A 16,662-nucleotide genomic window follows, 5' to 3' on the forward strand; every position below is an offset into this window, starting at 1 on the left:
GAATTTAGTTCACTACTGTGATACCATCCCGAAGTTTTTGAGCCTTCGTGTCAAGAAGCCTGCTACTTGATAGGTGATCCTTCATGTTATGCTACCGCGTCGGTATGTGAAGGCCTTACATTCATCTCTCAGCCGGAGATCTCTCATTTCCTTTCCGAACATATATAGGATAAAATACAAAGACTGGATTTTCAGTTTCCGGGTAAGGGTCCCTTGATCAATATATAGGCAGCTGGAGGAGGCAACTCGTGTTGCTATGGACGACGCTGGTTCAATATGTGACGCGACGGAAGGCTGGCGCTTCTTATCCGTTGCCATTCCGGACAAAACTTCGAGTAACAAGAAAAGTTAAGTTGCAATTCCTCACCAGCTCAAGACATGGGCAAGCAAGACGCAGAGGACGATACAGCAGTAAGGAAACTGAGAGAGAAATACGAAAAGAAAGGTTAGTATCACCACATCATTTTTTAGCTGTGACAACTACATAAAGCTCTTAGTGGTTGCGTTATCTTGTACAGGCCAAACTGTCTGTGAGAATGTTATCAACTCTATTAATACATCAGATTTAATATTGGTGTCACCTTCTTATGTAACAGAACACAGCCTTTAATTAGAAAATTCTCAAACGGTATATTCTTAGTTACACTCAGAAATGAACATACAAGACATCAATGAAAGCACTTTTGCTTTCTGGAAGCGCCGTAGGAATCTTAGTTTACTCCGACTCAATTAAACGAATAGACGTGAGCAACCTTTATAGGATTGTCTGGCTGCACCAGTATACACATGTCTGATTCGCATGCTAACAAACAACTGCAGTTGTGAGGAAACAACTTGTTGCGTTAGGAATTATGGAACTTCCAATAAGGGCCGAAATTACTGTACCAAGGTCATTTAGGATGTATATTTTGAAACAAATTAACTATATCCTTCACGTTCCTCGTGGAATACCATGAAGCCCCTCACTCACGTTAGCATTACAGTCAAATTCATATTGTTAGTAAATGTGAAAGCTTAGGAAACAAACAAGTCGCAGTTCTCTTTCTTGCTCTATCCTATTTTTAGCATTTGTGAATTTTTCTGTTCAGGCTGTAAGCTTCCATATACATGCAGGGCAAAGATAATGACTTTCCTCCTTTCACGTTCGTTTCAGATTGTCTTTAAAAAATTAATGTTCCGACATATCTTATGGAATGCAATAGCAAAAGTATTTGGATAATTAGAAATTAGCGCCCATGTGGGAATCTATTCATATGGAATAATGGTCTGGGGTAACTTATCCTTAAGAAAGAACGTCTTGCCGCGCGGAGTGGCCGCGTGGTTAGAGGCGTCATGTCACGGATTGTACGGCCCCTCCCGCCGGAGGTTCGAATCCTCACTCGAGCGTGGGTATGTGTGTGTTGTTCTTAGCGTAAGTTGGTTTAAGTAGTGTGTGAGTCTAGGGACCGATGACCTCAGCCCGCATCTCGTGGTCGTGCGGTAGCGTTCTCGCTTCCCACGCCCGGGTTCCCGGGTTCGATTCCCGGCGGGGTCAGGGATTTTCTCTGCCTCGTGATGGCTGGGTGTTGTGTGCTGTCCTTAGGTTAGTTAGGTTTAAGTAGTTCTAAGTTCTAGGGGACTGATGACCATAGATGTTAAGTCCCATAGTGCTCAGAGCCATGTTTCGATGACCTCAGCAGTTTGGTCCCTTAAGAATTCACACACATTTGAACATTTTGAAAGAAGGTCTGCATTGAGCAAAAACGTGCTGTAAGAACAATTTGCTGTGCTCGCCCACGATCATATTGTATACATCTTTTTAAGGAGCTGGGTATTCCGACTACTGCTTCACAGCATCGTTATTCCCTCATTAAGTTTGTTGTAAATAATCCATTACAGTTCGAAAGGAACAGTGAGGTACATAATTAGAATACCAGATGGAAAAATGACATTCATTACTCCACATTAAGGTTGTCTTTAGCACAAAAGGGGGTGCACAATGCTGCAGTAAAAATTTTTGATCACTTATCCAGTGACATAAAATGTCTGACAGACAGTAATGTAAAATTTGATAACAAACTGAGAAAGTTTCTCCTTGAGAACTTCTCTTCTGTATAAGAATCAAGTTAGTGTATTACTGTAATGTGTAAATGAGGGTGGGTAAGAATTACTAACTCACATCTGTACATCCTTGTTTATCTTTTTATTTTTTGTAGAAATAGTTAGAAATGTTCAGAATGCAATCGTATGTACAAATTACTTGCAATGTAAATGTAAAATGAGTTGTTCCACATCATTACGATCTATTGTGCAAAAAGAGTGGCCGAACGGTTCTAGGCGCTACAGTCTGGAGACGCGCGACCGCTACGGTCGCAGGTTCGAATCCTGCCTCGGGCATGGATGTGTGTGTTGTCCTTAGGTTAGTTAGGTTTAAGTAGTTCTCAGGTCTAGGGGACTGATGACCTCAGTAGTTAAGTCCCATAGTGCTCAGAGCCATTTGAACCATTTTTATTGTGCAAAATGGTCAATGGAACATGTAACTAATTAACTTAACTCTTTACACTGTTTGCATTTTAATTAAGAAGACACCTGGAAAACAAGGATTAGCTATATTTTATCAAACATATTTTTTAGACTTCTTAATTTTACATGTATAAGGAGTACTGACCATTAAAACATACAGTTCTCCGTGATATTATGGGAGAAACAGCCAGACCCCTTTATAATAAAAGTCATGTATGGCATTACATCGCTTTTGAATCAAGTATTTCTTCCAGAAAACTGAGGACGAAGTGTCTTGTTAATAGCTGCCTTTTGAAAAGTACCGGGTGATCAAAAAGTCAGTATAAATTTGAAAACTGAATAAATCACGGAATAATGTAGATAGAGAGGTACAAATTGACACAAATGCTTGGAATGACATGGGGTTTTATTAGAACCAAAAAAATACAAAAGTTCACAAAATGTCCGACAGATGGCGCTTCATCTGATCAGAATAGCAATAATTAGCATAACAAAGTAAGACAAAGCAAAGATGATGTTCTTTACAGGAAATGCTCAATATGTCAACCATCATTCCTCAACAATAGCTGTAGTCGAGGAATAATGTTGTGAACAGCACTGTAAAGCATGTCCGGAGTTATGGTGAGACATTGGCGTCGGATGTTGTCTTTCAGCATCCCTAGAGATGTCGGTCGATCACGATACACTTGGGACTTCAGGTAACCCCAAAGCCAATAATCGCACGGACTGAGGTCTGGGGACCTGGGAGGCCAAGCATGACGAAAGTGGCGGCTGAGCACACGACCATCACCAAACGACGCGTGCAAGAGATCTTTCACGGGTCTATCAATACTTTGTGTTTTTTTTGTTCTAATAAAACCCCAGGTCATTCCAAGCATGTGTGTCAATTTTTACCTCTCTATCTACATTATTCCGTAGTTTATTAAGTTTTCAAATTTATACTGACTTTTTGATCACCCGGTATTTTCGGCAGGTTTTAAATACACATAGTTACTTGACAGTTTACTGATGATTTATTAGAGGAGATGTGAGAAATATTAACAAATAATTATTCCAGCACAGCGCGTTGCTGCAGACGAAGTACGTAACTGTCATAATTAGTGGATTTTTGGAGAAACGCAATTATCTCTAGTATTTGACAAATGAGTCAGGCCATCGAGACGAGGTTCCACAAACCTGGTAGTACGGTCAGTGTCGAGTATTTTCTGTATGATTTTAACGATGCATTGAGACATTTTTTCTTATCCGAATCAAGAGCTCTTGAGAAGATAGATATTGTGGCACAACGCTTGATAGTGTTTGTAGAGAAAAATTACGCAAAAAGAAGCAGGAAACATGTCGAACGTGAAGGCGACACCCACGGAAATCCAGTTTCACTTATAATGCCACGCGCACATACGATATCGTGGCGGAAAGTGGGCTGAGTAGGTAAACGTTGTTTTCCACTTGCTATATTTTCCACCCATTTAAGCAAAATTTTTCGCTACAAACTTAATAAGCACTATATAACAGTAGTCTTTTATTAAAACGCGCTCGAACACCGTTTTAGAAAAGAAAATTGTTTGTTCCACCACTATGTTATCATCTACCAACAGCATTATAGGACATCTATGTGCCATCTACGATACAAATACTCACCTCTTCATGGTCTGCCACTTGTATAAAATCTTATTTACATAGAATGAACTACTTATGATACACTAGGAGTAGCTTCGCCACTTGGGACTTTCAATATATGTCTGCATAACACGGTAATAACTACTCCATGATTAGACCTCGAGAACAATGCATTCTCGACCGAACACTCTCACAGCCACTGCCAACAGCGTCATTCAGCATCTACGTGGAGGGATAAATGATTAGTGCACAGCTTTCTAGGACGTTAATATTGGCTTTCCCAAACAACAGCCACAACTTTTCCTTCACGTAGTTCTATTCTCTTCCTTATAAGATTGACAGCACCCCGTTACCGTCTTGGCACCAAAGGAAGGCCCCTGTCAGTACCAGGAACTAAGACCAAGTCTTTCGAATGGCAGTCAGACCCCTGATCTCTCAATCTTGGAGACACTTATACGTGTCTGTCATCTAACTAAGTGCTACATTCTTTCTTAACTTCAAATGTTTTATAATTTTCAGAGAGAAGCAGAAGGAAACTTCTGGCATCTGACACAGTAATAACCAAAGACACGATCAGGAAAATAGTTAAGGTTGCTGGAGTAGTCCATCTGAAACTATCTGAGAAAATCCAAAACCTCCTGGAGAAGAGATTCGCCGAGAAGTCTGAAGCTGACACTCCGTGGATTTATCTCAACAAAAAATGTATTCAGGGCGACGTGGATGCGAACGGCGAGAAGTCAGACTTCTTCGCAGTCAAGGAGGAGATTGCGGTAAGTGTAAACATCTGCACTTGAATTCTAACGTGACACCTGAGGGAAACTTGCACAAGAAAAATATTGAATGATTTTTTTTTCTTACATCGAGTACCTCTTCAATATCTAACTCTGCAGAGAGCGACAGTGTACTAGAAGTCTGCCGTCGCTCTTCACTTCCGGTCATATTTTGCAGAGGGGGACACAAACTTATAATCGATGTATAATTTTGTATTCTTCACACTGCGCGTTGTCATAATTTTCAGTGTCGTCTATTTTCTCTTTAAAATTAGTCTCCATATCCGAGATAAAATCAGCTGCAGATTGCGGCGCACTGTGAAACAAACGATGCTTGTCCTCTGAGCTCCGAGGTCATATTTGAATCTTTCCAGTGACTGGCAGAGAGGTTTAAGAAGACCAGTCTCGCTCAAGGAGTTTCAACGAATTTCTCAATTTGCAGTATTGTACCCAGAATTGATTGTGGTCCCCTGGTCATGAGTCGAGCGGTAGGGTTGAGGACTGTACCTGATATTTCGAAGGTTACCGTATTTTACTGGCTATAAGTCGCTGCGAACTATAAGACAAACCTTAGTTTTTAAGAATTTTTAAAAAAATAATACTTTAATCATTTTATTACTAAATTGCAAAGCCAGACTAAAAAAAAATTCTTGGTTTATAAAATCGAACCGATCTTTAAAATCGCTGACAATCGTCGTCTGAGCTTTCTTCTTCTTCCTCTTCGTCGTCATATTTGTCCTCTTCATGTATAACATGGTCTTTACTGCCATCGAGAGCGTTACTTATGGTGCACTTCTTGAAAGATTTAACAATACTGGCTTCTCTAACTCTACATCCCGACTTTTTTTATTGTAGGTCGTTTTAAAGCCCCCATCGGCGTGAATTCATGTTGTGTTTCATCTATCACCCATTTGTTCCATTTCTCTCTCCTATACACTTAAAATGGTTTATTTATGAAGACATAAAGAGGTAGCAGTTGTGAAGTAAGTCCTTCTGGAATAACAGCAAGCTCTGTATTTCCGTGTCTCAACTTCTCTTCCCAGAATTTTTCAAATGACTACTAAACTCATCTAGGACAAGAGCAGAACTCTTATTCATTGAAGCACCTTTCGTTCTCTCCCACACTCTGTTAATCCATAATTTCATACCAGTATCGTCCATCCAACACTTGTCATGTACGTGAATAACAATACCGGGCGGTATTTCAAAATGTTCTGGTATTGTTTTGGGCTTGAAAATGATCTTTCGATTAAGTTTAGTACCGTCAGCACAACATGAAAGGACAACAGAATAGTGCATTTTTTCATGTCCACTTTTTTTATAGTCACCGTTTTAGTACCTTCCATAGCAACAGTTCCGGTACTTGGCACATCAAATGTCAGAGGAGTTTCGTCCATATTCGCTATTTGGCTTAGTTCTACACTGGTTTTCCTTCGATGCTGAATAATAAGGCGATGGAAAGATAATAGTTTCTCTTCATACTCTTGTGGCATTCTCTGAGATATTTTGGTTTTGGTTTGCATGCTAAGTCCATGACGGTTCATAAAACTGTAGCACCAACCAACTCCACCCTTAAAGTCAATTAAGTTCCACTGTATCGCTGTCATACGAGCGTGTATTTGACTCATTTTTGCATTAATTCCAGTGCCATTTTGACGCCGTCGTAAAATTCACTTCAATACGTCATCTTCTAGTTTTGACCATTTTGCATTCAGTCGTCTATTTCCACAGTCAGTATTCCTCATTATTTTCAGTTCTTCTTTACCAGCCCGCCAGTCGCAACTGGTTTTACCTGTTAGTCGAGAGTCAAAATGCTGCTCTGTTTCCATGTTCTTCGGCATATGCTATTACCTTCAATTTGTAGCCCATATCATATGAATACGTTTTATTTCTTTCCATTACGAAACTAGCTACTAACAAAAATATTGTACTGTTACCGATAACACAAATCACTTTCAACTGAAGTCGACTGGCACCGTAGACTGCAATGACGCATCGTAGGCTAGACAGTGTTCTGTGTTTGTGATGTTGGGACGGGAGGGAGACAGTGTTGGCAAGCTTGTGAATCCCCGCAACTCATGTTCGTCGCATCGGTGCACTGCTATTGCCAGTTGAATCCAATGATGCCAGATAGGGATATATTTCTCGCGGCATCGAGTTTATGGCCATTTTTAAAACTGTCGGGAATTTTAAATCAAACATTGGACATTTTATATTAATTTCGAGTATACGGCTTACCTAAATTTTGGATGCCATTTCTCGAAGAAAAAAGTGCGTCTTATAGTCCGTAAAATACGGTACGTGACAAGTAAGGCTACGACTTCTTGAACCTGCGCCATAGGGTTGAGAATTGTAGGATCCCAATAAATGGGTCAGAAAAGATTAGGCAGCTCACCAGATAATGATAGTCGTAGGGGACCGTGAAGTGTCAGTATAACATCCAAAGAAATGGCCCCTACAGGCGAGAGTAGCGAGCAAATGCGAAGCATTCACAACACAGCACCCGAGTTTGAGGCACTTCTAAACAGCTGTGGATATCTTTACACTAGGTACAGAAAGCTGGTTACAACCTGAAATTCATAGCTGCGAAATATTTAGGGAAAATTCAAGTATATATCGAAGAAACTCTAATTCATCGGGACAGAAATTGAATCTCCATGCGAGACTGTCTGGGCAAGACTCTGTGTCGAGGGTGGGCAAAATCCCCAATCATACTGTAATCATTGGAACACACTTTAATTATCTACCACTCAACTAGGAAAAGTGTAAGTAGTTGACGCGACAAGATGTCCGATGAAACGTTACTCAATTCTTTCTCTGAGAATTACTTAGAGCAGACTCTTTGGAAGCCCATTCGTGATGTGAATATATAGGGTCGAATACCAACAGATAGATCTTCGAGATGTCTCCATAGAAACTAGTATCAGTGACCATGTACCTACTAGGCGATGTTGTGCTGAGAGGAACTCTCCATGGTACACAATTAGTGTAAAGAAACTTCTAAAGAAAGAGACTACTGCATAATAGCTGTAAAACAAAATATAGGGCTATAGAATTGGAGTCGCTGAATGAAACGCGTTTGGCTGTCAAGAGGAGAAAGCGTGACGTCTTCAATGACTACTCCATAGCAGAATATTATAGAAGAATCTCTCACAAAACCAAAAGGAATTCTGCTCGTTTGTAAAGGCTGCTCAAGCCAAAGCTAGTGTCGAGACACTCGTGGGCGAAACAGGAACTGAAACTGAGGGTAGCACAGGAAAAGCAGAAACGCTGAAATCGTTTTTCAAGGGGTTCTTTATAAATGAGAGTCTTGGGGTATTGCACAAATTTAGTTCTCGCATCACTGCAAAGATGAATAATATGAATATTAGTGTCAGTTGACGAGAATCGGCAGAAATCGCTAAAAGTGAACGAAGGTCCAGACTCTAATGAAATCCCCATCAAATTATATAGCGAAATTTTGGCTAAGTTAGCCCCTCTTTTAACTACACTACTGACCATTAAAATTGCTACACCAAGAAGAAATGCAGATGATAAACGGGTATTCGTTGGACAAATATATTATACTAGAACTGACATGTGGTTACATTTTCCGCAATTTGGGTGCACAGATCCTGAGAAATCAGTACCCAGAACAACCACCTCTGGCCGTAATAACGGCCTTGATACGCCTGGGCAATGAGTCAAACAGAGCTTGGATGGCGTGTACTGGTACAGCTGCCCATGGAGCTTCAACACGATACTACAGTTCATCAAGAATGGTGACTGAAATAATGTGACGAGCCAGTTGCTCGGCCACCATTGACCAGACGTTTTCAATAGGTGAGAGATCTGGAGAATGTGTTGACCAGGGCAGCAGTCGAACATTTTCTGTATCCAGAAAGGCCCGTAGATGACCTGCAACAAGCGGTCGTGTATCATCCTGCTGAAATGTAGGGTTTCGCAGGGATCGAATGAAGGGTAGAGTCACGGGTCGTAACACATCTGAAATGTAACGTCCACTTTTCGAAGTGCCGTCAATGCGAACAAGAGGTGACCGAGACGTGTAACCAGTGGCACCCAATACCATCACGCCGGGTGATATGCTAGTATGGAGATGAAGAATACACGCTTCCAATGTTCGTTCACCGCGATGTCGCAAAACACGGATGTGACCATCATGATGCTGTCAAGAGTACCTGGATTCATCCGAAGAAATGATGTTTTGACATTCGTGCATCCAAATTCGTCGTTGAGCACACCATCGCAGACGCTCCTGTCGGTGATGCAGCGTCAAGAGTAACCGCAGCCATGGTCTCCGAGCCGATAGTCCATGCTGTTGCAAACGTCGTTGACCTGTTCGTGCAGATGGTTGTTATCTTGCAAACGTCCCCATCTGTTGACTCAGGGATCGAGATTTCGCTGCACGTTCCGTTACAGCCATGCGGATAAGATGCCTGTCATCTCGACTGCTAGTGATACGAGGCCGTTGGGATCCAGCACGGCGTTCCGTATTACCCTCCTGAACCCACCGATTACATATTCTGCTAACAGTCATTGGATCTCGACCAACGCGAGCAGCAATGTCGCGATACGATAAACCGCAATCGCGATAGGCTACAATCCGACCTTTATCAAAGTCGGAAACGTGATGGGACGCATTTGTTCTCCTTACACGAGGCATCACAACGTTTTACCAGGCAACGCCGGTCAACTGCTGTTTGTGTATGAGAAATCGGTTGGAAACTTTCCTCATGTCAGCACGTTGTAGGTGTCGCCACCGGCGTGTACCTTGTGTGAATGCTCTGAAAAGCTAATCATTTGCATATCACAGCATCTTCTTCCTGTCGGTTAAATTTCGCGTCTGTTGCACGTCATCTTCGTGGTGTAGGAGTTGTAATGGCTAGTAGTGTATAATCTGCCGTATATCCCTCGAACAAAGAAACCGTGTCCAACAGTTGGAAGGAAGTACAGGTCACATTCAAAAACAAGAAGGGTGGCAGAAGTGATCCACATAACTTAATGTTCAGTGTCCTTAACATCCACTTCTTGTAGACTCTTAGAACGTTTTCTGAGCTCAAACATAATGAAGTATCTCGAATAGAGTGACCTTCTCGTCTCAGTTGTCGACAATAAATGTCAGCAGTGTTGGTTAAACCTAGGCAAAGCAATTGAATGTATGTATGTATATATTCGTAGTACACCACACAGTTGCTGTTCCACCATACGCATATTATTATCTTTTGTGGATGCACGCAGGTCTTGGTACGGGGAGTTTGGGGTCAACCATTCCTTCCTTTTCCTTGTGTTAGCATGTTGTTGCGGTGTTAGCATAAAGACATCATTTCTCGTCACCATTAACGATACGCGATAGGAATGGTGGGTGTTGTTCATGAGCCATGTCATGACAAGCAAACAGAGACGCATATATGGCCACCCGCTGATTTTTGTGATTGTGGCTTACAACATGCGGAAACCATACACCCGATTTTTGAACCTTCCCCATGGATGCAAATGTCACACGATGGTGGAATGAGCACAGTTCATCACATTTGCCATTTGTGTACACAGACATGAATCGTTGTGGATTTGTGGATTAATGCGTTTAAGCAGTCTTCATCGTATCCTGAAGATCTTCCTCAACGTGAAGAGTCGCTAATGTTAAAAAGATCCTCCTTAAAACGAAAAAAACATTTTCCCGCCGTGCCCCGTCCAGTGCCATCACCTCCATACACGGCGCAAATATTTCTGGCTGCCTCTGCTGCTGTCACCCATCTATGGAACTCCAACAGAAGTATACGTCGGAAATGTTCCGATTTCTCCACTTGACACTCCATTTTCTAGCGTCCACAGCTCCACCCACTAACCCCAAAGACAAAATGACAATCTGTAAATTCAAACAGCAACAGTGAACTACAAAAAAAGACAATCATGAATAAACATATAGCAAACGGACTACCAACATGCAAAACAAAAACGCCACGAACTTATGCACTGACCTAGTTTATTTATTTAATCGTATGGCTAGGGCTCCCCGTCGGGCAGACCGTTCGCCGGGTGCCGGTCTTTCAATTTGACGCCACTTCGGCGACCTGCAGTCGATGAGGATGATAGGATGATGATGAGGACAGCACAACACCTAGTCCCTGGGCGGAGAAAATTCCCTGACCCAGCCGGGAATCGAATCCGGGCCCAGAGGATTGACAATCCGTCACGCTGACCATTCAGCTACCGAGGGCGGACACTGACTTAATTGTAACCTTAGGTTTTTCGCAGCCGATGTTGTTATCTATAATGAAGTACTGTCTGGAAAAATCTGCACAAATATTCAGTCGTATTTTGATAAGACTTCAGAGTAGTGTATACTTTGGTAACTTGCTTTTAATGTTCATAATTGCAAAATTGTGCACTTCACAAAGCGAAAAGGAACATTGTATCCAATGAATATAATATCAGTGGGTCACGAGCGGAATTCGTCAACTGATACAAATGCCTGGATGCAACTCTTTGTAGGGATATGAAATGGAAGCGTTGTAGGTAAATAATGTGACAGACTTCTGTTTATTCGTAGAATACTAAAGAGTGTGTGTGTGTTTGTGTGTGTGTTTGAGGTTTACGGGCGCTCAACAGCGTGGTCATCAGCACCCAAACGCATAAAAACAGGAACACATGCAGTGAAGGGACTAAGACGAACAGCAAACAAGGAGAACGGCTAAAAGACACAGACCTGACGCAGTTCCAAATCCTCACATACAGAGGCAAAACAAGAGGAGAAGGAAAACACTAAAAAGGAAAGGAAACACAAGGAAAAGAGAACAGAAACCGAAGGGAAACAAGGAGGGAATCGTGACTGGCTGTCCTCTTACCTAAAACCTGGGTGAGCCAGTCACCCAGCAGCACATTAAAACCTTCTCCCTTAAATCCGAGGCAACAAATTGGACAGGACACAAAACCGTAAGACCTTAACGACAGCCGTTGCGTCATCTTGTAAAATAGAGGGCAAATCCGGTGGCAAGGAAACCACTGCCCTCTGGACAGAGAATAAAAGACAGTCAAGTAAAATGTGGCGGAGTAAAAAACCATGTGTGAAGGGACTGTGCCCGATGCGGAGGCGAGTGAGGAGAACCTCATCCCGCCTGCATGACTGGTAGGACGTACGCCATGGCCGCGTGGTGGCCTTGACCAGACGCAGCTTATTTTCACCGACCGCCAGCCACTCCTCTTCCCATTGACGCATAACGCGAAAACGCAGGAGGGAGGTAACAGCATGGAGGGGGACGGCACTTTCAACAACGTGAGGGAGGGAACATGCATCTTTGGCAGCCACATCCGCCAGTTCGTTTCCCCTAATACCCACGTGCCCCGGCACCCAGCAGAAGGAAACCTCCTTCCCCTGCCGTTGCAGGTGGAGGAGGGCATCATGGATGTTCTGAACGACCGTATCCGTTGGGTACAAGTGTTGCACGGTCTGAAGGGCACTCAGGGAGTCGGAACAGATGAGGAACTTAAGACTGGGAACATACCTCATCTGCTCCAAAGCCCGCAAGATCGCAAACAATTCGGCATCAAAGATGGTAAACGCTGCAGGAAGCCGTAACTTGACGACTCGATCAGGGAAAACAACAGCACAACCAACAGAGTCCCCCTGTTTAGAGCCATCCGTAAATACTGGTACATGGTCGGGATGCTGGTTTAAAATATCATAAAATAAGGAGGTAAAAACAAACGCAGGAGTGCAGCTCCTCCGGTACTCCGACAAGTCTAAAAGGACGCTGGGCCTCTGGAGCAACCAGGGAGGCAGGCGAGTAAAACCTTGTCGTTGGGGGGCCACACGCTCCACACCAAGGGACTCAAGCAAATGCTTGGCACGAATCCCAAATGGTCTCGTTGCCCTGGGACGACTGGAAAAGAGACGTTCCATAGGCGGTCGGGCAACGGTAGGGTACGCGGGGGAGGTAGGACAGGCAAGGAATTGACACACCCGTCGCACCATGAGGAGTTTCTGCCGGATGGCGAGCGGCGGTTCCCCGGCCTCAGCACACAGGCTGGGGACGGGACTGGTACGGAAGGCACCAGTGGCCAGCCTGATACCCTCATGGTGTACTGCATCAAGAATCTTCAGATACGAAGGCCTCGCTGACCCATACACGGTGCAACCATAGTCAAGACGCGATCGGACGAAAGCCCTATAAAACTGCAGCAGACGCGCCCGATCTGCTCCCTAGGACCGATGGCTCAGACACATCAAAATATTCAGTGCCTTCAGGGCCCGCACCTTGAGGTCTTTAAGGTGAGGCAACCACGACAACTTGGTATCAAAAGTGACGCCCGGGAACCGCACAGTGTCGCTAAAAGGAAGAATGGTGTCCCTCAGACGCAATTCAGGGGAGGTAAAAAGACGTCGAGAGCGATTAAAATGAACACACACACATTTGTTTGCAGAAAAGGTAAAACCTGTCTTCGCAGTCCATGCCTCTAATCGCTGTATCGTAAGCTGCAACTGCCGACTAGCAGTGACAAGACTGGAGGAAGAACAGAAAACAGCAAAATCGTCCACAAACAAGGAGCATTGGGCAGGACTCCGGATAGTGGACGTGATACTGTTAATGGCGACGGCAAAGAGGGTGACACTTAAAACGCTTCCCTGAGGAACACCATTCTCCTGCACATACAAATCAGATAGCACATTACCAACCCTATAACGAAAGAGGCGGTGGGAAAGAAAGGACCGAATGAAGATGGGGAGACGGCCACGAAAGCCCCACTCATGGAGTTGATTGAGGATATGGCGGCGCCAAGTAGTGTCATACGCCTTATGAATGTCAAAGAAGACACCAAGACAATGCTGGTTACGTAGGAAGGCCTGCTGGATGGCCGCCTCAAGCAGGGTCAAGTTGTCAATAGTTGAACGACATCTCCGAAAGCCACACTGAGAGTGGCTAAGGAGCTGCCTGGTCTCGAGCAGCCAAACCAGGCGACGGTTGACCATGCGTTCCAACGTCTTCCCGACACAGCTCGTCAAAGCAGTACTTCGATAACTGCTGGGATGCGTGCGGTCCTTCCCCGGTTTGAGGAGAGGAATCAAAATTGCCTCCCTCCACGAGTCAGGGTATGTACCGGATAACCATATCATATTAAAACAATTCAGGAGAACTTCCTTGGATGGCAGCAACAAGTGCTGCAGCATGCTGTACCGGATTTGATCATGACCAGGCGCAGTATCATGAGCCACAGACAGCGCCGAATCCAGTTCCCACATTGTGAAGGGGCAGTTGTAGGGTTCAGAATTTGGAGACCGGAAGTCCAAGTGACCCCTCTCGATGGCAGTTCGGTAGCGGCAGAAATCTGGATCACAGTTAATAGTGGCGGTAGATTCCGCAAAATGCATGGCCAGTGTCTGGGCAATGTCTCCCGGCGCCGTGAGGAGACATCCCTGATGCAGCAATGCCGTGACAGGTAGTTGGCTGCGTTTCCCGGAAATCCTCCTGATGGCTTCCCATACTTTCGTAGAATTAGTGGAGCGGGAGATGGAGTTCAAGAACAATTGCCATGACCGTCGTTTGCTCTCTTTAATCACTCGCCGCGCTTTGGCCCTTGCCACCCGAAAGGCCACAAGATTGTCAGCTGAGGGACGGCACTTGAAGCAGCGCAGAGCTGCACGGCGGGCTCGGATGGCGGAGCGGCACTCAGTGGTCCCCCAAGGGACAGGACGCCTCTTGGGATGACCGGATGACCGTGGAATGGACAATTCAGCAGCATGGGAGATCACGGCTGTAACATGGTCTACCCATTCGTGGACGCTGGCACGGCGTTCCAAAACAGCCAGTTGGCTGAAAAGTGTCCAGTCAGCTCTGCAGAGGTGCCACTGAGGCGGCACTGATAATGCCACAGCCTCATCCAGGAGGCGAATCCAAAGGGGCAAGTGGTCACTAGAATGGAGGTCAGCAACAACCTCCCACAGAGCAGAATCCGCGAGTGCTGGAGAGCAAAAGGAAAGGTCAATAGCCGATGACGACCCGGAAGCAGTACAGAAATGAGTGGGAGCACCAGAGTTGAGGATGCACAGTTCTTCAGACATCATGAGGCTTTCCAGAATGCGACCCCTGGGGCAAGTAGTCGGAGAGCCCCGTAAGACATTATGAGCATTGAAGTCCCCCAAAAGAAGAATTGGGCGGGCGAGTTGGCTAATAAGGTCTGTGAGAGCCTCAGAGTCTATCACATCCTGAGGTGGTAAGTAAACTGAACAGACTGTGAGCCTCCGACCCACAAGAAGGTCAACTGCAACTGCTTGCAAGTCTGTAACGAGAGGGAGCTCAGATGAGGGGTGCATGTCACGGACAAAAACCGCAACACCACCCTTTGCCCTTTGCCCCGTCAGATCATCTTTTCGATATACCGTATAGCCCCGTAAAGAAGGAGCATCAGTGGCCCGAAAATGTGTCTCTTGGAGACATAAGCACAAAGGGCACTCTCGTACAAGGAGTTGTAATTCGGCCACATGCGTCCTGAACCCATTCAGGTTCCACTGTAATATGGGAGCCAGTGATTAGGGTGGCTGAACTTTCACCCTTACTTTGTGCTTCGGAGGAGAGCCCGTACTCGCCGGAGATTTATTCCTGGGGCGAGAAGATCGCCCCCGGTCGACATCAATGTCTATCAGCTCCGATGACGACCCACGGGAGATGTCAGACAGTACGATGGCCTCGTCATCGGACCGACCCTGACTAGTCTCCTCAGGTGGCAAAACCTTCACCTTCGGCGTCTTTGTCTTGGAGGGCTTAGAATGCAGAGCCTTGTCAACAGGTGGAGCTTTACTCGCCTGGGCAGAAGGCGCCATAGGGGGAGAGGCAGGAAGTACCCCAATGTCAGCAACTACAGCCTTGTCCGACGTTGCAGGGAGAGCCGCAGGTTGCAAAACAACCGCAGCAGCACAAGTGCACTCGCAAACGCAGGTATTAGTGCTAACACTAGCAACCTCCGTTTGCGTAGCAACAGTGGCCATTTGTACCGGTTTCTTCAGAGTGGAAGCGAAAGATGTTGTAAACACAGGAAGTTGCATGGCCTTAAAGAGCTTCTTGGCCTCACCATAGGGGATGCGCTTAGATGCTTTAATCTCCTGTATCTTCCGTTCTTCGAGATAGATGGGGCAGACCCGGCTCCAGACAGGGTGACTCCCAGAGCAATTCACGCACTTCACAGGCGATGAACAATCGGCTCCTTCATGGGCAGGCTGATCACATTTACCACAAGTGGCTATCCCATTGCACCCCAACGTAGTATGCCCAAAGCGCTGACATTTAAAACAGCGCATTGGGTTGGGGAAATATGGTCTTACTGGCAAACGTAAGAACCCCGCTTTAACATGCTCTGGGAGTCTCGGGCAACTGAACGTGAGAATAAACGAGTCGGATTTGACTAGGTCCCCATCGACTCGTTTCATAATATGCTGCACGTCAACAATACCGTCAGCAGCCCATTCAGATTTTAACTCATCTGTGGGGATGTCCACCAAGTCCCTACATGTCACAACACCCTTACTATAGTTCAGAGTGGAGTGGAGCTCGGTCTCGATAGCGTACTCTCCGAGACAGGTTGCTTTCCGAAGAGAAGCGACTTGACGGGAACTAGAAGTCTCAACTAACAGAGTCCCATTGCGCAGACGCTTCACAGATTTAAGTGTTCCTGCAATTCCCTCAAGACCCTTGTGGATGTAAAAGGGAGAAACCCTCTCAAAGCTACCCTCCTTCCGTTTAATAATCAAAAACACATTCTGATTATCAGCATGTGCTCTGTT

At 45.0% G+C, this 16,662-nt stretch overlaps 1 protein-coding gene across 1 annotated transcript in view; it reads left to right on the forward strand.

The window, feature by feature from the left end:
• The first annotated feature begins 378 nt into the window (after positions 1-378).
• Positions 379-16,662, forward strand: part of LOC124556378 (dynein axonemal intermediate chain 3-like) — a 293,608-nt gene continuing 277,324 nt past the window's right edge. Inside the window, exons 1-2 of the mRNA XM_047130341.1 lie at positions 379-445; positions 4,639-4,889. Coding sequence (XP_046986297.1) covers positions 379-445; positions 4,639-4,889 — 318 coding nt within the window. The remainder of the gene's footprint in view (positions 446-4,638; positions 4,890-16,662) is intronic.

This window comes from Schistocerca americana, chromosome X (genome assembly GCF_021461395.2).
Source record: "Schistocerca americana isolate TAMUIC-IGC-003095 chromosome X, iqSchAmer2.1, whole genome shotgun sequence".
NCBI lineage: Eukaryota > Metazoa > Arthropoda > Insecta > Orthoptera > Acrididae > Schistocerca > Schistocerca americana.